General features: G+C 40.2%; 1 protein-coding gene across 9 annotated transcripts in view; it reads right to left on the bottom strand.

The window, feature by feature from the left end:
* The window catches only part of FOXP1 (forkhead box P1), a 584602-nt gene that overhangs the window by 146811 nt on the left and 414482 nt on the right, over positions 1 to 23309 (bottom strand). For all 9 annotated transcript variants that reach the window (XM_038565860.1, XM_038565870.1, XM_038565861.1 and 6 more), the window contains one exon: positions 6073 to 6174. In XM_038565860.1, the coding sequence (XP_038421788.1) occupies positions 6073 to 6174 (102 nt within the window). The remainder of the gene's footprint in view (positions 1 to 6072; positions 6175 to 23309) is intronic.

Genomic DNA, 23309 nt, shown 5'->3' with positions numbered 1-23309 from the left:
AAAAAGTAATAAGTTAAATCCAATTTCAGCCTTCCTCTAATTAAATGCACATGGAACTAATGACTCCAACCCTAGCATTTCAGTGATAATGGTAATTAGCGAGGTGGGAGTCGCTCTCTTTTTCAACACTGGAGGTGTAAACCACAAGGTAAAATGGTAGGAGCACTCTTAATTACATGTGTCATTTTGTCAGCAATTTACACATTTTTGACCAGTCAAGTATGTTTTTTTTTTCCCCTATCCCTCCCCACCTCCTAGCCCCAACAATGATTATAACATACCATTCCATGTTCCAACACATGGAAGCTCATAAGAGCACTTCAGACTTGAGAATGACAAATAACTTCTCTTTGCTGTTGCTCACCGCTGAGACACACACACGGGCAAGGCGACAATTAGGATAATTACACAGATCTTAGACCTCTTAATTGAAATCTAGATATTTACTGGGGAATTGATATTTGTTGGTTTGGTTTTATTTTTGCTTATGATACGGAAGATATAATAATTTGCTTATTTGTGGCAAACGGGACACTCCGTAGATACTGAGGAAATGTACGTGGACAGGGAAGCTACAGTGAACTTCCTGATGCATATTGGTTGTCTGTGGTCCTAAAAAAATACCTGGCTTCCCATCGTGGGGCTGTACCTGTCCATGTGCTCTGCAGCAAGTCAGGGAACCTCTGTAAGTTACTTTTCCTCATCCACAGCACAGTTTAAGGATGGAGCCTCCACCACAGGGCAGCTACGGGAAGGGACCACATTCAGCACTAACTAAACATTAATTATCTTTGCATACAGTGATACCTGCATATGGTGACAAAGGCATGCTTACCTTTAAAATATTAGCAGTGGACTTGCATTTTTAATACTTAAATGCATGTAAATGAGGTGACCATATAATCGAATGTCCAAACTGGGATACTTTAAAAGACTGAGAATTGTTGGGGGCACTTAGGGCGGCTCAGTGGTTGAGTATCTGCCTTTATCTCAGGGTGTGTGATCCCGAGGTCCTGGGATCGAGTCCCGCCTTGGGCTCCCCACAGGGAGCCTGCTTCTCCCTCTGACTATGTCTCTGCCTCTCTGTCTCTCATGAATAAATAAATAACCTCTCTAAAAAAAAAAGAGAGAGAGTGAGAATTGTTAATAAACACACTTAAGGCACCAGACATAGACCAGGGATATTCTGGAAGGACTGGGACACAGGCTCATCCTATAGTGCTGAAGCTGAAATAGCAAAACTGAGCTAATTCATTATATTACACCTCCATCAGAAATCTGGAGGCAAAGACAAAACATACTATTTGAGAAAAAAAAAATTCCGAAAGCCAGAATATTTGACCTGGTCATAGGATGGATTTCTTGAGGTTCAGGAAACCGTTCAAATTGGATACAAAATTCTGTGTGCGTGTGCACCTTTCTGAGGTGGGGGAGGGTCACAGTTTCTATCCTCCTTTTAATGGTGTGTATAATCTGTAAGACTTCATAACCATTTTTAAAGCATCATTTCTTATTTTATTGTTTCTTATCAAGATTTATTTTTTAGGGTATTGTGACTCTCCAAAGTCATGTGGTAACAATGACATCTTAAAAGGTGCCAAAATTTCAACACTTCCTATCAATGTAAGGTCAGGGATGCCGATTCTAGACAATGCTAACTCCAGACATTTAAGGGGAAAAAAAAATTCCGCCTCCTTCTCCTCAATTATCCACTTTACTAATTCAGTGCATAGGGATATTGTTTTTTTAAGGGTCAGTATTTCAAAACCATTCCATTTCACTATCTACCACATAAAATTGTAGTTTTCTTTAAAGGTTTCCTCTTACCAATTTATTCCTTGGTGAATAACGTGGAAATGATATGAGGTACTAAGATTATATGTGGCATTAGTGCAAAGCAAAAATGCTGCCGAAAGCACGTTTTATAGAACTACAAATAAAAATGCTAAAAAAAAAAAAAAGAAAAAAAAAAAAAAACACCTGCTGGATCTTGTACTTTAACCTTCTCCTCTTTAAGCAGGAGTCCTTATTTTAAGCCCAAGCTTCCAACTGGGCTACACGGCTGCCCTTCCAGTGGATTTCACTCCCCTTCCTCCCAGTGAGATGGCCTCCCGGATGAGGGGCTCCCACATGATGTAACCTTGGAAGGCGGAGGGTAGGCAGGAGGGGAAAATCTCCGATGACTGGTTTCAAGTTCAAATTCTTTATAGACAGCCTGAAACTGTGGTCAGCTTTCTGCTGTAAGCAACACACAAGGTTGACTTTCTTTCCTAACTTTCATGCTGCCAGAATACACATGTACTTTTACTTTCTTAGGAGAAAATGTGTCATTTGATTTCCTTCCAGTTTATGTACTCGTGCCAACAACTAAAATGCTTAAAGAACCAAAATGAATTACTACCCAGAAACGGTGGTCAAAGTTCCAAAATTCGATCAATAAAATTGCTCATCTACTCACAAATTAATCTTCAGCCAGTAAAGTTACACATTTTCGAGGTTATGAGCACACCTGCACCGTTAAGCATTTATTTCACTTGTTTAAGCAATCTTCAGAAGCATATAAATATTTATAAAAGCAAGCCTACTATTTTTACCCATATATAATTTTCTTTTGCTGCAGCAAAACCTTGTTAATTCTTTTACAACTCATAAGCCTCCTGAAGGCAGGGTCTGTACTCTTGACAGTTTTGTGTAGATAAGCATCAACCTGATGCCCTGTGCACTGAGGCTGATCCAGAAATACGCACCAAATCACAGTGAATAAATTCAGATCATCCTGATTCTTAATTTACAATGGGACCAATTTTCAATTCTCCTTTGTATCATTCATAAAAAAAAAATTGCAAGGCAACTCAAGAGACTATGTAAGGGGCGATTTAGGTATCTAAGTAGAATGTTTTGAAGAACTTCAAAAGCAGTATCTATACCCAATTAATGCCTTCATAATATAAACCGCACGTCACCCAAGAATGTGGCCAGCTCAGATTCAGTTCTATACGTGTATCTGGAGAGAGTGCTTCTCTCTCTTATTTACTCTGATCTTCCTGAAATTAGTCCAAATTGCTGATGTTTGACTACATTTTGTGATCTCTATCGAGTAACCACTTAGAGCCTCCTCTAACTTTCCATTCTCTTTTGTTTGTTATCATCAGCCTGTGAAACTGGAGAGCACTGCCAAACATAAAGCAGGGAAGTGTGAGATATGCCTAAAATATAAGTCACAGTATATTTGAGGATTTGGGTTTCTTTTTTTTTTTTTTTCCTCAAGCAATCAGCAGATCAAATTCTTCTTCCCTGTCAAGCCTTCCTCTATGCGGAAGATCTGAAATTTGCTAAAATAGGTCTCTCAGTGTGGTTATGAAGGGTACGAAGAACAGAAATGAACACTGTTAAGATTTGTTATAGGATTTCCCTTTCGTTTCAGAGCCACACTGGCTGAGATGCCCCAGCGAGGACATGGGATGGCAAGATCTCTTTAAATGTGAAGGTTATTCCTTCTGTGAATCACAAGTCTGTATATGTATTTTTATAAGGAGGTAATATACCATGTGACCTAAGTTAGTAATTTCTCTGCTCTGTTTGTGGAAGGCCAGCCAACCTAATAAAGTCTGGTGAATTTGCATGACCCTACCAGGCAGCTGAAGAGACGCAGTCTATGATGCACATGACGCACACATGCACGCACACACACCACACACAGTCAACCAACTCTTTATTTCTCCCCCACCCCAATCAACTCTTAAAAGCTGGTCTAAATTCTATGCTTGTCAACTCTCCCACGGAGGGGTAGGAAGGGACTCAAAACATCTTATTTAGCAAAACCAGCATTCAAGATGGCCCCCTCGCCCCGCACTTTTTATACAGACTGAAGTGCTCAGCAGAATGTGTTAGGTTGGTTTTGACACTGTCTTTGCCAAGAAAAATGAAGCTCTCTGTATCATACTCTTCTGGTGGCTAAAAACCTTATAACGGGCAAGAAAAAGAGCCCTCAAAAGGAAATCCCCTGAAACTTTACTTCATATATTTAGCCCTCAAGCAACTTCGTTCATCTTGGAAAAGAAGTTACCTAAAAATGCCATATGTCTTTAAAAAGCAAGTATGAGGGAATATAAGTCTAGTATAAAAAAATTACAAATGATATTCAATACTGAAGAGCAGTGCATCAGACAGATTGTGTACATGTGTACTTTTTAAAATTATCCCTAACCAAAGCTCTACTATGTGTAAGAGTCCCACCTCCCCCCAATAATATATTGTCATTTTTCCAATGCACTTGAGGTCTGATAAATTCAAGAGGACTCACAGTATTTTTAAGGCTGTTAGAGCTCCAAGAGGGAGGCAAAAAGAATGGACAGTCATTTGAATCACTGAGTGACAGGCTGGGCTAGCTCCCTGTATACATGAATAAATTAGAATTTTAATTGTGTCCCTGTCTGCAGGAGATGCCCCAGCACTTTAATATGTACCAACAATTGGCTATGTTCTGGAATCTGCAATGTGGCCTCCGCGGCTGACCTCTGAAACACAATTCCCAGTCTGACTACGGAAACTGTTCAGTTTGATCCTTTCAACTTATTTGAATCCTGACAAATAAGCTCACAGCTGAAAGGTCAACCCAGTCATATTTCATCCTCCAGAGCTGTTCTTAAGACATCTGCACAACAAAGCACTTCTTATAGCACCTGACATGGGACCTCAATGGCACTGTACCTCATTAAAAATGTCCCCAGCATTCACACACATGAAAAGGCCTATGGTCTGGTGATGATGGTTTACCAAATAACTGTTTCTGAAAGTGTTAGTCAACAACACACATTGCCATCCAACTGTTCCCATAAAGTGTTTCCTTGATGCCAAGCTTGCCCTAGACAGTGACAGTTTCCCAAGTGGATGTAGAAGAACTAGGACATGTTCCCCAGCATCAGTTGGATCTTTGCAGGATAATTTGGGAACTGGCATTAGTTCGTTCTAATCTGAGAAAAGTCAATACAAGCTGGGATCTGGGTTGACCTCACGGTCAAAGTCACTGGTGCCATGTTCTACCCAACAGCTACCATTTACAAATTCTGTCCCCAAATGTCCGGTGTGAGAAACTTATCTTCTCTCTCTGTTTTGAGGATGCCCACTCTGAGCTACACAAGCAATTGACTCATATAGAACCTGCAAGTGCCCTTGCTGCTGTTGTGTCTCAGATGTGAGCATGAGCACCCTCCATCAAATTTCTTTGAAATTTCTGTTTTAATTTTCTACTCCAAATCAAAAATCCAAATTAGATTTTTCTGAACTTGCTTTTTCTACTCTGTTAACCCCTGCCCTCAATGGGCTTGAAATTAGAAGTTGCTAAAAGCAGTCTTTTTTTTTTGATACCTTTACATAAAGATTGCCTGCCATTTTTTATTAATGATCCAGAAAGACTCTGTCAATATCCACTGAAGAACAAAGTATTATATTGATTGCTAGGTATATTAAAAGTATAATATACTTCCTCAGTCCTCCTAACAGTTCTTGACACTACTGACACTTTATATGAATGATTCTGTGCTGTGAGGAACCTTCTTGGGGAGTGTAAGATCAGCTAAGTAGCATCCTTGGCCTCTACCTATTAGTTGTCAGTAGCACCCATGGCTCCCTGGAATAACCAAAAATTGTCTCTAGATACTGCCCTTTGTCCCTTGGGGAGTAAGATCACCTCAGTTGAAAACCACTGTACTAAAGTTATGTGTGTGGGTATCATGTTTCTAGCCCTGTCATGAGAGAATGAGGTGACCTATCTTGAGTACCAGGAACTTCTTCTCCTTGGTGCTACATGATGTCTAATAAGCAACCCACACCTGAAACTACTCATCCTCCTCTTACATCAACTCACTAGGAGACCTTCCTCCCAACAACCACACTCTTGGTTGAATAGACGTTTTTTCTAAAATGTCATTCTCTGCTGGTAAACTAAAAATGCAACTTTTGCAGAAGATTTTCATACATGATTTGCAACTCCCAACACAATCCACTTCCGAAGGGCTCATCAGCTCTCCTAAAGTGTGCAATGTCAATTTTTTTTCAAAAAAGAATCATCACCTGAAGGGCTGGTTGTTTGTCATTCCTCTTGGGAGATTTTAATCCACTAACTTGCTGCTGTTGTTGCTGCTGAAGGAGAAGCTGTCTTGCCACTTGAAGTGCCTGGAAGGAAAAATGGAAGAAACACGTTTGTGTGAGTACCCACATTCAGGGCTCTTCTCATAGAGTCCCAGGAAGTACACGTTAGGGTGGGAGCCCGACTTTCGCATTTCTAGGCGAATGAAAGAGCAAACAAAACTTCCCACTAGTCTAAGCAGGAAAACTTTCCACATTTAGTTGTTTTCTTGGATGTAGTCAGTATCGTTGCCAGTTCCTTAGGCATAGCAATCCATCCAATAGATGCTTTCTTCCTACCGTCAATGTGACATAACTTGGACCACGAATGATGGGACCCTGAGAAAAGCTGGCAGAGCAGCCAGGAGGGACCTGGATGAAAGACCTAAATTTAGGTGACAACAGGGGGCGCTTTTTGGAGGTATCTTCTTCCTCCAGTTTTTCTTAGGGGCACAAGAGAGCTCAAGCCCAAAGTAAGACATTGACCTCTTCTGAGCCCAAATAAAAAGAGGAAGCTAAGTGGTAAAACACGCTATGGATAAAACTATGTGAGAAGGAAGTTCAAAATAGGTAAGACCTGGATGGACAATGTAAGAAGAAAAAAAAAAAAAAAAGCAGGAAATTTGGCCTCTAGGTCAACCCAAAGGTTACACTCTGTACCTGTGAACAAAACTGATCACATCTAATTACAAAATGACTCTTTTAAGCTCATCACACAGGTGGTTTTTATTGAAAGGCAGAAACTAGAGCAGTAATGGGAACTTGGGATAAAGCAAAAGGTAAATATGAGAGTCCTCCAAGTACAGAATAGAGACTGACCAATCTTCTTTAAATAAAAAAAGAAAACAAGTATCATCAGGGAACCCTCACAAGAACATTTACTGTCAAAGACTTTAACAGAAGAGCCATACCTTTCCAAAGAGGGCAGCAGGATCAACAAAAGGAGTCTGAAGTTTGCAGATAACGTGCTGGAAAATCATAGGAGAAGTTGGGCTATTTGAGTCAATTTGGCTAAAAACCAAGAATGTTCACGTGCAAGAGATGTCAAGAATGTTCATTAAATGGGGCGCCCGGGTCGCTCAGTCAGTTAAGCATCTGTCTTTGGCTCAGGTCACAATCCCAGGGATTGAGCCCTACACTGGGCTCCCTGCTCAGTGGGGAGTCTGCTTCTCCCTCTGCCCCTCCCCCTGCTCATGCTCTGTCTCTCACACACACTCTCTATCTCTGTCTCTCAAAAATAAATAATAAAAATCTTTAAAAAAAAAAAAGAATGTTCATTAAATGATGTGCATAGAGTTTAGAGACAAAATGGGATTTCTTGGGGATTACATCAATAATAAGTTCTACACAGTAACTAATTATTTGTACCCCAAAGAAGATGCGCACACAGATGTGGTCAGCACAGCAAAAGGACTGATACTATAAGCCTTTGTAAATCTGCATAATGGACTTATGATGGTAGTGTGTTCCTCAAAGGGAAACAAAGACTTCATTTGTATCAGAAAATAATGTGAATAGTTCCAAAAAATGTTACAATGAAACCATGGACTGAGGGAAAGAAAGGTAGGATGTCCTGAAGGGCCTCCTGCATTGAACTCAGGGGGAGAGGGAAAAGAGAGTGGTCAAGAAGATGATTGTTCATGAACAGACACCTCAAAATGTTGAATCAGCAAGAGTAGTACTTCTAAAAGGACGATTTCACTAAACTGAGCTCATAACTGTACTACTGTAACAAAGAGTATTTTTAAGACATTTTGTAAGGTTGAGTGGTGCCTTTGTGTCTAAAAGGCGCAAAGGGAGGCAATGAAACAGATGCACAGATAACTGGGTGACAAAGAAAAGATCTTGGGAAAGATGGAACCTTCCTGTCCCACCTCCCTACTACACCCCACCCCCTTGTCCCAGGGAGGCCCTTCTGCCTACTGAACTCACCGCCACCAACCCTTCGATGTAATGTACAGGCTATTTCGTCTGTGCAGGGAGAGACATGTTTGAGAAAGCCTGCCTGGAAGAGCATCCAGAAGAGAGGCTGTCTGAGAGGGGCATCTGGAAGCCAAGACGCCTGGGAGAGTTGCCCGAGACTCCAGCCTGCTGTCTCTGAGGAGGATTCACCATCACTGGACTCCGGGTTTCCTTGTCTCCTTGGAGACGCTCAGTACATGCGTAGGTGTAAAAGTGGGCAGAGTGAGGATTTCATTTATATCATATAAGAAAAATAGTCCCCTTTGCAAGGTGCTTGCAGGAGCAAAAGCCTCTCCTCCTACTATATATGTTCTCTTAACTATTCCACATGAGGGTTTTACAGCTTTTTAATGTAGGAAAGGGAACTGCTACATATTTTAAGTGCTTGCTTCAGAGTTCCCAGAGTAATGAACAGATCAGCAAAGGAGGGTCTGGCTGCTAGCTGGAAAGGCAGGTAGAGGAACTGCAGGTAACATGGAAACAAGTGCAGAGAAAGACATGGGGAAGAGGAGAAAGGCTAGGTACGTTTGATACTAAAACAGAGCAAGCAAAGCAAAGCAAAATGACGCAAACGCCATAGTCACAAATCTTAAAATTATTTGCTATGTTTCACCAAGTACTTGGAGATCAGGTATTTATTTTTATTTTTTTTTAAGATTTTATCTATTCATGAGAGACACAGAGAGGGAGAAACAGGCTCCCTGCGGGGAGCCTGATATGGGACTTGATCCCAGAACCCTGGGATCACACCCTGAGCCAAAGGCAGACGCTCAACCACTGAGCCACCCAGGTGCCCCAGGTATTCGGTTTTTAAATAACCAAGTCTCAGAGAATCTGTATAGTCAATTCCTCGTTTTGTGTCTTTAAAAAACAAACAAACACACACATATATATATACACACACACATGCGCGCGCGCACACACACACACACCACACAAAACTATTCTTATGCTCTCAGAAGTGTACTTGAGCAAAAGTAAGTAGAGGACTCAAACCTAAGTTTTCAACGAATGTTTACTGAGCTGGCTCTACACATTTCAAAGTTGGCTAGTGAAATCCTTGCTATTATTTTTCTGGTTTTAAGAAAAGTCATTTAGGTGTAAAACAGCCTTTTTTTTAGACCCAATGTGGATCACACATAAACTTAAGTAATCATGTAATGAACTCCAGCTACCTTACAGCATTTCATACGGCGTCCTGCTCAAGAAGAAAATCAAAGTTGGCAGCACAGGGTAGAAAAGGCCTAGGAACTTGTAGGAACATAAGTGATAGTTCAGTCAAACCACTAAAGAGAGAAGAATACAAGATGAAGATATGTACAAATTGGCTTCCAAATTTTATTACCAAAATGGCTGCAAACAGGCAAAATAACTTCAAATATCTGGAATGGAGATAAATTATTCACCTTGATCTGAATTGTTATGGATTGCTCTACAGTAATTCCCTGGCCTTATCATGATTATGGGAACAAAGTTGTAGTAAGGTATTAAACCTATCCTCCCCCACCCCCAAATCAACTGAGGTCTCAACAAGCATATTAAAAGACAATTCATTAGAACTTATGAAGTGCTGTGAAATCAACCACCAAAGGGCATTTGCTTTTCTGATTTCCACTGTATATAAATCACTGTAATCTAGATTTTAAACGGTCATAAAAAGAAGAGTAATAAATCCTTAGGGTACAGAACTACACAATTGAGCATTATCATTATAATATGAGCTATATTACATAATTTATAAATACGAATCTCTGGTATTACCACTTGTAGAAAGTTGAAAATGTTTATTGTAATGTTCATTGTTGGTCAGTGGAAAATTTGGAATGACTGATGGGATCCTCTTTGGACACTGGACCAGAGACCACTAGTTTCCCATACATGCTTACTTGATAGCCAGCCTCAGAGATATGTTTCAAGAGTGACGACATATTTTTTTAATATTTTATTTAAATTCAATTTGCCAACATATAGTATAACACTCAGTGCTCATCTCATCATGTGCCCTCCTTCATTACCTCCATCAATGAATTACCCCATCCCCCGACCTAGACTTTTCTTATTTTTATAACCATATTTCAATCATATATGGAGAGAGTTACAACATCCTGTTTGAAGATAAATGAGATCCTTTGGCTACAGAATAATAAGATGCATGTATATGTGTTTGTGTGTGTACGAGGGAGAAGCAGAGAGGGTTATAATGCGAGGAGGGGGGAAGAAAAGAAAGAGAAAGGATATGAACAAATGAAAGAACTTATCTCTTAAGAAGCAAGGATCAACTCTGATTCAAGTTCCAGACCAACTGCTAATGTAAATAACTTAAAAGGTCCCATCCCATCTCTGTAGACCTTTTACTATTGATGGTGGTTCCTGGGCAGGGTTGAGTCAACACTTCCTTCATAAAAGATGTGACAATTGCGTGGCACTGGACAATGTGATGCTATATGGAGTGCTAGGCTCAAGTTACAAGAAAGACGTGGTTTGAAGATGTCATAGAGAGGGGCTGTCTGATAAAACCAGCTATACTTAAAGCCTAGGTGCACACACTCGCATCTATTTTCATTCAACAAACTATAATAAATGGCCAAGTGAGCTAAAAGAGAAAAGGGATAGAAGGCATGCATGTACTGTCTTCATCTATGGACTGGCTAGCCTCCCTCTCTGCCCTGGCTACCACCTATGCCTCGATCTGCACAAGGGGTCTTAGATGCCTTAGGATCAATGCTCCAGGGGCCACTGCCAGCTCTGATTACTCAGAGTCAGGGAGTGGGTACTTGGTTATTAGTGTGGCAGGCCATGCTTTCATGCTAACCGGGGCCTGGGCACTTTGTACACACCTTCAATTCTACTGGATGAAAATTATGTCATTCTCTTGAGGGCCTTCACCTTCTTAGTAAATACCACCTGTTATTTACAAATTATGCTTCATATATGCATGTTTACAACTTTCGAGTTTTTTATGTCTAAAGTTTAGAGCAGGTGCTTACACTTTAGGGGTTAGGTATCCCCATGTTTAGCACATTTATCAAAGTAGCCAATGTTCAAAAACATATCTACCATATTTTAAGAAACACCAATAAGTTTATATAAAGTATGATTTGAATAGGCATCACATATACATAAAGTAAACTGGCAGAAGGAGAAAACCTGGGGCGCCTGGGTGGCTGAGTCAGTTAAGTGTCTGCCTTCAGCTCAGGTCATGATCTTAGGGTCCTAGGATCCAGGCCGCATGGGGCTCCCTGCTCAGCGGGGACTCTGCTTCTCCCTCTCCACCTACCCCTCCCCCTACTTGTATGTTCTTTCTCTCCCAAATAAATAAAATCTTAAATTAAAAAAAAAAGAGAGAGAGAAAATCTTCATACAAGTTCTTATACAACACCCGGTGATGAGGCCTGGGATAATAATACTTGGAGGTCCTTAAAAAATATAACTAACCACCATGTTTTAGATCTGGGTCAGCAATCTGTAGCCCATGGGCCAAACCCTTCTGATCAGCTGTTACTGTTCAGCCCATGAGATGAGAATGGTTTTTACTTATTTAAATAGTTGGGGAAATAATAAAAGAACAATATTTTGTGACGTGAAAATCATATGGAATTCAATTTTCAGTATCTACACATAAAGTTTTATTGGAATATAGTCATGTTTGTTTAATTACATACTGTCTATGGTTGCTTTTACATCACAAAGCAGAGTTAAGTATTTTCAACACAGACTGTATGGTCCGCAAAGCCTAAAATATTTCCTATTTGGCCCTGGACAGGAGAAGTTTGCCAACCCATGCCTTGGGTTGCTATCTGTCTTCTGTGATTCCCCGAAGATTCCACTGGACACAATTTTATAAAAACCAAAGCTTGCAATCAGTTGCCCAAAATAAGTTTAAAAGTTAGCTAACATGCAAGGACATTACTAATTCACTGTTCTTAAAGCTCAAAGTCGTATTTGATTTTCCAAAAAGAACTGGGACGTGAAAAAAAAAAAAAAAACACATCCGTGTGCTCCTCTTTCTGAAACTATTTAAAACGAGTTGCAAACTTCGAATATGTGTTTCTTCTCACAGATAATTTACACCAGTTCAGAGTGACTCTCCTCAATTGGGTGTGAGGTCCTGAACACCATCAGAATGAAGACAGCATGTGCTATTGGCCAGTGGAGAAAAGTCGGTTATTTCCTGTCTGCCCTGACAAGTTGTCCCACTTCCAGCTTCAAAGGCTGCTCTGAGTCAGCCACTCTTCCTCTAATTTCTTTTCCTAGACTCTCCCCACCCCTCAAGATCAAACCTGTTTCTCAGATAATTTCCCAGGCTAATCAACAGTCACTGTGCGTATGGGGGTGGGGGGAAAAGCTAGCAATAAAATGCAGCATGGGAAGCTTAGTAGGAAAGAAGTCATGTTCTTTGCTTTATTTCTCAACCTCTACATGTGCCTCAAGTACCTCTAGAGAGCTTCTCTTCCTCCATAAAATAATCTGCTATCTTGATGCAACCCAGCAACTAACTACCATCTTAACTAGAGTGCTCATCATTTAACACAATCTAAAGATCACTCTGTAGCCAGACCTGGAACTGAGTATGTAGAGAAATTCCATCACCTCTTTCCTTCAGACACAGTAATCACTCCAGTGCAGGATGGAAAGAACGTTTGTGAGTCATTTAAAAAAAAAGAAAGAACTGACAGCGGGTGATAGGACTAGATGTGTAGATGCATTCATACAGAATCAACAGCATTCCAAGGCAGTGAGTTTTCCAATATTAATGCCAAAGGGGGGGACAAAAGTTATTTACAAATGGAGCACTTGGTTATCACAAGAAAATGGAAAAGTAAGCTAATCTCATAGAGGGATTTGATCAAGGAAAGATTCTAATGATTGTGTAAATATTAGATACAAAAAGAACGCACTATAACAGACCATCAAATCATGTTACTAGCGTCATAAATTAAAAAATAAAAAGAAAACCCACTTCCCCATTAAAATTTTAATATATGGGGGTAACAACCATCAAAAAATCATCAGAGAAAAAAAAAAATCATCAGAGAGCCCTTAACAGTCTCTTTGCACCAGTCACTGTTTGGTCTACTTGATGAAAATGCAAATAAGGGTATAGACTAAACATTCTTTGATAGTTGATTCCTTTGACTTGACCCCACCCCCTGGCCCTGAGCAGGTGGGGCAGAGAGCAAAGCCTTAGGTCACCTGGGACACTGGATTTGAATCCATCTTCAAAGTTGTTGGGTTTTTTTTTTTTTTTTTAAGATTTTATTTATTTATTCATGAGAGACAGAGAGAGAGAGGCAGAGACATAGACAGAGGGAGAAGAAGGTTCCCGGAGGGGAGCCTGATTCAGGACTCGATCCCGGGACCCAGGCATAACTATCTGAGGCAAAGGCAGATGCTCAATCACTGAGACACCCAAGCACCCCATCTTCAGAGTTCTAACAACTGGACAAAGTACTGCATACTCTGAGGGTATTCCACAATAACTGATATTTAGAAATGGATGCATTTCTCAAAATGTTCCATGGTTTTTGGAAATGAATTTAGAAGACAATATATAGATAGATATGGTGAAAAATTAGAGCAGAGGCAACCTCATGTTTACAGCCCTCCAAAATTGTGTATTTGAGTTGAAATCCAAAAGTACAAGAAATGAAAAAGTCAAAGATATCTATGGATACCGTCCTACCTCCACAAGGAAATGTGGCCCATGGGCAGTGTCATCCACCGGTGTGGGGGTGGGGAGGGATGAGGCCATGACACAGCACCCTTCTGCCACCTGGACCACTACAATTTATTTATCATCCATACAACCTGACTTCTAGATCTACTCAAGCTGGGTTTCCCAAATCCTTTCTGACATGACTTTAAGTTCTTCATGCTATATATAGGATGGTTATCACTGCTATGACCCTTAATACTGAAGTTCTTCATGTTGGCTTTACTGTAAAATGTAACAAATAATGTAAAGACCTGACATGGGTATGTTGGGAGTTTTTCTTTAACGTTGGTAATCAGAGTGTTTTCCCAGAAGAAAAGATGACAGGAAGTATTTTCTTTCCTTCTTCCTTTCTTCCTTTTCTTTTTTTTTTTTTTAAAGAACTGGGATGAAACAGAACAGAATTGTATCACTGTGCTCTTGTGCCGTGATTTGCCAGCGTTAGTGCTTTAGGGCTCAAACACGATACCATACCCCAAGTACAGGAGACACAGACACCTAACTATCAGAAGGCCCTAAACAGGAGGAGACATTCTGCTACAAGTCCCACCCCCAAAGGAAATCCAGGGGCAGAAGGGGGTCAGAAAACCCTGTATTTATTTGCAGTTATGAGTAATTTTTATTATTTAACTATCCACATAGAGGATACTTGCCGCCAAAGAAGGTAAAGGTTAGGAATTTTCATGAGACAAAAAGAAAAAGGCTATCTATGATCCTCTTGCAAAATCAGCTGAAATAAGTTTAATGGCTATAAACAGCCAGGAAGTCTGTTTGAAGTCTCTTATAAGAGGAGACAAAAACCCCCACCATCATACTCCTACTCCATACACCTATTAACATAGGGGCCTATAACCATCTTGTTGAGGCACTGGTTGGCTGCTCCTTGCTGGAGCCAGTGCCAGACGCTGAATCACCACCACTGAGTCTCCGGCACCTGAGTTGTCTTTGGAGGGATTCCATCCAAACACTGCCCAAGCCTGAGCCTGTCTAGCTTGAACGAGTCGGCAAGACCACAGCCTGGAGCACCATGACCGTGGGCAGCACTAGCGTTGCAATGAAGTAAAACAGAAGTCAAGTTTATTAGAAAATGCCTAAAATGTTAAGTTAGGGGCTGCATCAAACCTGTTTCTCCTTGTTAATGAAGGACCAGATTGTGCCCCAAAAGAAATAAATACAGGAGCCCATTTCTTCCCCAAGTTCCCAAAGTAGAAAATAAATAAGGGGGGCAAATGCAAGGATAAATGAATCAAAGGGATCTATTAACTTGCTGTGTTAACCTGTTGTTTTCCGCAATTGTCTTTTATGGGGATGCAGCCCAGTAACCCTCATTATGAATAATCCAGATTCCTATCTTTTCATACCTGTGATGAGACCTGCTACTTTTGAAGCTTGCAGAAGAAACTGGCTAGACTCATGTTCAAAATAATGGAGAGTTTTCTATGATTTGTTTGAGTTTTTGCTCAAACAAATATGGCACTGTATTCCTTTGCTTCTTGTAATATAAGTCACACAAGCTTGGGATGCCCTATGAAAGCTCTGCTTTGCAAAATACCTTCCCTCCCTTACCTGAATGTTGGAGGAAAGAAGCAAAAGTGAAAGCCAATTTAGAGGCAACATTCTGAGATGAAAGACAAAAGAAAGAAATAAAAGTGGAAAGAGAAGAAAGACCTAAACAGACTTAATAATCTAAAATCTGGAAATACTCATTCTTGGCCAAAGTTAACCAGGACAATAATCATCATCATCATCATCTCCAATAATTTACATTTCTCACAGCAGTTACTGCAAATAGCAAAGATTACACTAGTATAACAATTTAAGAAATAAGGACCACCTAGAAACAAGTAGTGAGAGTAGAAACTCCCCCAGTTAGGGTACTAAAATAAAAACAATGTGTCAAATTGCTTACCATGTGCCAGACACTATGCCAGTTAGTTGCTTTAGGCTTATTATCTTACTTCTTATTCCTAACACCTCAAAGGGAAGCAGGGCAAGGTTTTATGATTACTGATTTAAAGTGGAAAAATCATGAGATGATGGTGAGGTTCGGTGACTTGTCCAAGGTCACAAAGTCTAGCAAATGGCTAGGATTGAAAAACAAAAACAAACAAACACCGACTCATGAGAACTCTATACTCACATTCTACCAAGGTCACTGGTTAGACCAAATATGACTGCAGGTAATTCTGGCAAACGGATATGCAGTCCTACAGAGCCAAACATGCATGAATGAATGCAGGCCCTTTTGTTTTCAGGATGAAGGGAAAGGCCTCTTTCCAGTATCACATCTTTTAATGTAACTTTACCTGCCTCTTTTCCCCACACAAAAGACTTGCTTTTCTCAACCAAATCCTTCCATTCCCAGGACTCTTGGTACCATGGCCACACTTGCATATTTGCTCTCTCTGTTCTCTGCCCACATTTATAAAGCATCCAGGTGTCTTTTCCATTTAAATCTACCTTTTCCAGACAAATATTGCATGATCTCATATATATATATGTCAAATTCATAGAAGGAAAGCAGAATTGTGGCTGCCAGAGATTGGAGCATGGAGGAAGTGGGTAGATGTTGGTCAAAGGGTACATAGGTTTAGTTAGTTACACAGGATGAGTATGTACTAGAATTCTTATGTACAGCATGGTGCCTATACTTCATAGTACTGTATTGTGTGCTTGAAATTTGCTAAGTGGACAAGTCTTTGTTTTTTAAAGATTTATTTATTTGAGAGAGAGCGTGCGCTCGCAAGCGCACACTTGAGAGAGAGTAGAGGGAGGAGCAGTGGGAGAGGGACAAGCAGACTCTGCACTGAGCAGGGAGCCCAACCTGGGGCTCAGTCTCCCAAACCTGAGATCATGACCTGAGCCAAAATCAAGAGTCAGATGCTTATTAACCAACTGATCCACCCAGGGGCCCCACTAAGAGGATACCTCCTACATTAATACTCATTACACACACAAAAGGGTAACAATGTAGAGGTGATAGAGAAGTTAATTTGATTGTGGTAATCTTTTCACAATGTATACATGTGTATAAAACATCATGGTGTATACCTTAATTTATATGCAATTTATGTCAAAGATATCTCCATCAAGTTGTCAAAAATTTTAAAAATGAATTTAAAAATTAATAAATTCTACCTTTTCCTAAAAACTTTGCTTTTGATCTCATTCCTTCGAGCAGCAGTGTTCCCAGACGTCCTGTAACCCAAGGGACCGACCAGAGTTCTGAATGCCTTTAGTGCCCTAAGCTTCTTTGGCTGTGATGGCAACTCCCAAGCAGGCTGACTGAAAGGAATGAGCACACCGGGTGGCCTCTGTTCTCCCTCACACTGGGCTTCACCTCCCTACCTAGCCAAGTTCAGTCAGCTTCCCTTATGATAATGATGCTGTTGCCATCATCCCTTGATGCTCATTCCTTCCCCTGAGCCCTATGGAGAGGCTGAGCTACAAGAGCACAGATTTTTTCTCATGAATTAACACAAGTCCAGCCACAGCTCTGGCCCTGGACACCTGTGTCTATGTTCTGCATGGCTTTCAGGTCCTGCCTACCTGGCATGGCTTTCAAGGTCCAGCATGATTGATGGCCCATGTTTTTTTTAACCTACTGTAGATTCTCATACTCTGCTATAACCACTTGCTTTTTGTTGGGAGGGGGGTATTAAGTCACTATAATCTTTTTTTTTTTTTAAGATTTTATTTTTATTTATTTATCTGAGAGAAAGAGAGAGTAGAATGGAGAAGGAGAGAGAATATAAAGCAGACTCCATGCTGAGCACAGAGCCCAATGCAGGGCTTGATCCCACAACCGTGAGATCTTGACCTAAGTGGAAACCAAGAATCAGATGCTCAACCTGAGCCACCCAGGCACCCCCCATTACCTTTCTTTAAACATTTTTTTTTCTCTGAATGCTTTTTTCCTCTTAGTTTTATTGAGATATACTTAACATATAATACTGTAATAGTTTTTGATGTATACTGTGATGATAGATTAGACATATATATTGGTATGTTTTGGTATCTTTATGACATATATAGATATACAGAGATCTCAAAATGATTACCACAGTAAGTTTAATTAACATCTATCACCTCACATAGTTACAATTTTTTTCCTTGTAATGAGAACTTTTAAGATCTACTCTTAGCAACTTTCAAATATATGATACAACATGGTTAACTTTAGTCACCATGCTGCACATTACATCTCAAGAACTTATTTATAACTGCAAGTTTGTAGCTTTTGACAACCTTCACTCCCCTGCCAACCTCCCTCCTCTGGCAATCACCAATCTGTTCTGTTTTTATGGGTTTAATTACATTAGATGCCACATATGAGTGAGGTCATACAGTATTTGTCTTTCTCTGTTTGACTTATTTCACTCAACACAGTGCTCCTCAGATCCATCCATGTTATTGCAAATAGCAGGATTTCCCTCTTTTTTATGGGTGAATAATAGTCCATACATACCACATTTTCTTTATCCATTCATCCATCAATGGACACTGGGGTTATTTCCTTGTCTTGGCTATTATGAATAATGGTGCGATGAATGTGGCAGTGCAGGTATCTCTTTGAGGTAGTGATTTCATTTCCTTTGGATATATATCCAGAAGTGGAATTGATGGATCATATAATAGTACTATTTTTAAATTTTTTAAGGAACCTGCACACTGTTTTCCACAGTGGCTGCACCAATTTACATTCCTGCCAACAGTGCACAAGGGTTTTCTTTTATCCACATTCTTGCCAACACTTGCCATTTCTTGTCTTTTTAACAACAGCCATCCTAACAACTGTGAGGCACTATCTTCTTGTGGTTTTGACTTGCAATTCCAAATAACTGTATTCTTAAAACTGCCTTGGTTCCTGGTTAAGGGGTTGAGGAAGATAATAATAAAAGTTGTAATTCTTTGACTATTTATTACCAGACAGGTACTCAACAGTACAGACACACTATCTCATTTAATTTTCACAATTCTTTGAGGTATTATTATATCCAGTTAAGGGGCACCTGGGTGGCTCAGTGGATTAGGGGCCCAACTCTTGATTTTGGCTCAGGTCATGATCTCAGGGTGGTAGGACTGAGCCCTGCATCAGGTTCTACGTTCAATGGAGGAGACTGCTTGAGGATTCTTGCTCCCTCACCCTCTGACCCTCCCCCGTTCATGTTCTCTTTCTCTTAACAAAACAAAATCTTTAAAAAAAATCAATTATTACACCCAGTTAACAGATAAAGAAAAACAGGAACAGAGAGGTTAATTATAAGCATTATATGAAGTATGCACAGAAAGTCTTCAGCATAGTACCCATACGTGATAATTACTTCTTAAACGTACATATCACTACAGTACCTTACCCCATACATACAAAAATATACTTCCCAATAATCTCAAACTAGTCATTGTCCTCTTTATGGGAACAATGAGAAAACCACAGCACCCTCTGTTGAACCAAAAGGCATCTAAGGCAGACACTGTTCATTGTGCAGAAAGCAAACTGAGGGCAAGGAGGCATGTGCGATAGGCCTGTGGCCACACAGATGACTTGCAGCCAAGAGTCCTGGCTCCTTCTGTTGGCAAAGGCACATGCACAAGCATGGCTCTTTCTGACCCTCACTAAACCCTCACCCAGCCTTGCCCTGACTCTTAGAATAATGCAACAGGAATGGCTGCCTCGTGCGAGAGATGATGCTACTCATGCTGCTGCTGCTGGTGAACGAGAAGATGATCACTAACACTGAATGCCAACTGTGGATCTGGCTTGCTTCTAAAGCGCTTTTACATAAACATAACGTTTACATGATATGCCAAAGGTCACACAGTTTGGATTAGAAGCCCTGCACTTGCACTTCGGGAATGACACAACCCAAAATGGCCACTAATCCACAGATCCATGGATTTGGAATTCTTCCATTCTCAGAGGACTAGAACTACTTGGTAAACCTAACAAATCTTTGAGGAAAGATGTAGACCTGGTTAGAAGAACTAAAGCCAAGGAGGTAACTTTATAGGAAACTTTTTGAAGGCTGTATCTTTTATATAAATACAAATAGATACGCACCCACCGAAGTACAGAATGTGGCAAAAGGAAAATAGATTGGATCGCTCTGGTCAAGGAATTAAAAACATTTTCTTAACAAGGAGATTAAAAAACAAAACTGTGATCAGCAGATGGGCAGCTGTGTTCGCTGAGTTGTGGTCATGAGTGCGACAATGATTCTTGGAACTTTCAGTAACCACAGTAGTATAAGGTGTTCCTTGAGTCTTCACGCATGAAGAAATAGGGATTCTCTGGGAATTTGGGGGAATTACTGACCTTGAGAGAATCACAGCAATTCCAAAGAAAAAGAAGTTAGCTTTACAGAATATTAATGTATTTACACAGAAGCAGCACACGTGGTGGTGGAGGAACCACCAGTCATTCTATCCAAATCCGAACCCCTTCGGAGTTGAGCCTGATTTGAACCACCACAAGTTCCACCACTTGCTAGATGTGTGACCTTGGGTAAGTTACTTAACCTCTCTGTGCCTCCATTTCTTCATCTGTAAGAATGGGAGGAGATAACAGTTCCTACATCACAATTAATGCAGGTAAAGTACACAGGCTCGGGCCTGACATGATTCAGTAAGTGACTCTTCGGTGACTTCAAAAAGTGCTTTATTTACGATCACTGATTATGAAAGTAATAAGCTCATAGTAGAAGATAGAGAATGCATACATTACTTAGGAAAATAAAAAATAAAGTGTCATATCATCACCTACATATTGATGCACTGTCGACCTTTGGGAGTATGCTTAAGGGAAGTAACTTTTTTTGAAGCCAAACTGGAATATTATTTATGGTCTTTTGAAAATTACTTTTTAAAATTAAAAACACATTTTTTTAAAGAGGGAGTTTTCAAATCTAATTTCTATACTCAGGTTCAAATAAACAGTACCGGGGACCAAACAACCTAAATACTACCACCCTACTCTAGAGACTTCTGAAAAAGCTTTCAACAAAAGTCTTTAAACAGCAAATAGCACATGACTAATTTTTTCACTGTGCTTAGTAACCATAGCAGGGAGGCTTAAGACACATCAGAATTAAAGAATCACATAGTAACATCTAGAGTTAACAGAATGTTTCAATTCTTTTGCCCCCCAAAACACTCAACTACCAAGTAACTTCTGACTCAACTTTGCACAGCCAATAAGCAGTGTCTGTTTCTTTGCAAAGAACAAACGAACTTGATTTTTGTGGAAGTTAAAGAGCCAACATCATATTGAGTTAATGTGAAATAAAACAAGAATTGAAAATTCCAGCCCATGCTGTATCTTAAAAAACGACAACAACAAAATCCTACCTTCAACCCTAAATAGGTTAAAATTAAGTTTCAAATACTCTTCCCTGGCTCCTCCCTCCCCACCATCAATACCACGCAAGAGCTGTATTTTCCAGTCCAGTTTCTTCACGGTAAAACACTTTCTCATGAGACTGCCTGTGGTCAGGGCTGAATATGGTACCGGAAAAATGCTTCTCATGGCATCTAGATCATACCCATTCCAAGTCTAGCCTGACCATTAAGTACAGACACACCCGGAAATTGTAAACTATTTTAACAACAGGACCTTTCCCCACCTCAAAAGTGGGATAATCTTTGCAGCCTACCTATGTCCCAAGGGTGTTCTGAGTATTAACAAGTTAGCATTAGTCAGGCACTTTGATTTCACAGACAAAGGGCTCTGTAGAAGTACAAAGTATGATTATCCAACCCAGCCGCCTTCTGGAGAGTCACCCAAGATGACAACAGAGAGGAGGGAGAAAGACTGTTGCTTCCATAGCTGCCCTCTCCTAAGCAAAGCCACCTCCCAGTCACATACATCCCGGGCCAGACTGGTGGGGGCTGTGCTGTGTTTGAGTGTCTGCTGCATTGTTCCCTTATATAGTCAATGAGGAGGGAATCCCTCTGTGTGCACGTTTCCAATCCACATTCCAAAACAGTATAGGCAACAGAGCAGATTTTCAACTGTGATTTATACGGCCTGATATGACAGGGCCAGGCACTGTGTTAGGATTGTGCCCATCACTTCTTCAGGATGTGTATGGAAGAGGAAGCTTCTGAAGACTACTATCCTCGAAGTTGTTGCAAATGTGGTGTGTGCACGTATATCAGCAGGGGCTTAAGTACAGAGGTCTACATACAGTTATGCAAACCCCACCTTAGAAATAAAACAATAAAATTCTAGTTTTGGCATGCTTGCTTTAAAATCTACATTTAATGTAGATTTGAGCCTTTGCCTCTGTCTCAGGAGGCGCCCCAGATCTGATATAACAATCCTGAAGACCATTACATGCATTACATAACACTGAAGTCTGGAAGGTGTTTTAGAGGGACAATGAGGCACATGTCGTTATTTGGCATTATAGTATCTGCCTGGCGCTTTTAAAGAAGAGCAAAAGCTGGCCTCTAATAAAGTCAGCTGAATACTAGTCACAGAAACCCTAGTATATTTTCCTTTACCTCAACTGTTCATGTTTAGATCCGAAGTCAGAAAAGAGCCTTCGGCAAACTGCAAGAGCTACTGATTTGTCCGATACTGTTACTGTTGAAAATACACACACACACACACATACACATACACACACATCATAAACATAGAGCTACTGAGGCAGGCATAACTAAGCAGAGCATCTAGAAAAGCCTAACTGCTGAACAACTAATCCTGGGAAATCCTGCACCATAAAACCATACACCGCAATAGATTAATTCTTAGTAAAAAGCCTGGCAAATTTCTCAGAAGTCAAAAAGGCTCCTGAGTCCTAAGGGTTAACTCACATGCCTTTAAAAAAAATGACACACATTATTTCCTTTTATCATAAAACAATGCATTTATTATTTTCTGTATATCTGTTAAAGGGCATGGCTTTCTGAGTGGAAAACAAAACAGAACTTGGTCACATGTTTATTTGCTTCAGCTACTCCCTTCCCCTTCTGATAAATAATCAAACATGCCATCCAGAAAAAACAAAACCAGCGAGCTGGGAAATTTGATGGTCATCAAATAGACTGAGATACCAAGAAAAGCAGCCCACTGTTCCCACACTGAGTTTTCGGCCCCCACACCTACACTAACATCTGAGTAAATACCTCCAGTCACTCTTTCCATTTTCCCTGCAATTACTCCTACTGTTAAACAAATTGTCCTTAAGGCAGTCGCAAACATAATTTTTTTTTCCTGCAAAGTAGAACAACTTCTGAACATTAAAAAAAGCCAGCATAGCAATAGCAATAGCTCAATACACACACGCGCACACACTTATTTATTTTATTTATTTAAATATTTCTTCCATTAGAGGTTCGGACAACTACAGAGCTTATTTCTTTCTCTATTCTAACAGATGCTGTTTTGGACAATAAAATTTAAGGATATTTAGTCTGGGGACTAACAAACAAGCTTCAGAGTAATAACAATTCCCTTAAGATCAAAAGAGCTAATTTTCCATTTCCTGTCTATTCCCTGACC

The sequence above is a fragment of the Canis lupus genome, chromosome 20 (assembly GCF_011100685.1).
Source record: "Canis lupus familiaris isolate Mischka breed German Shepherd chromosome 20, alternate assembly UU_Cfam_GSD_1.0, whole genome shotgun sequence".
In the NCBI taxonomy this organism is placed as follows: domain Eukaryota; kingdom Metazoa; phylum Chordata; class Mammalia; order Carnivora; family Canidae; genus Canis; species Canis lupus.
Note: the sequence above shows the minus strand (reverse complement) of the source record. Positions and strands in the feature narration are given on the sequence as shown.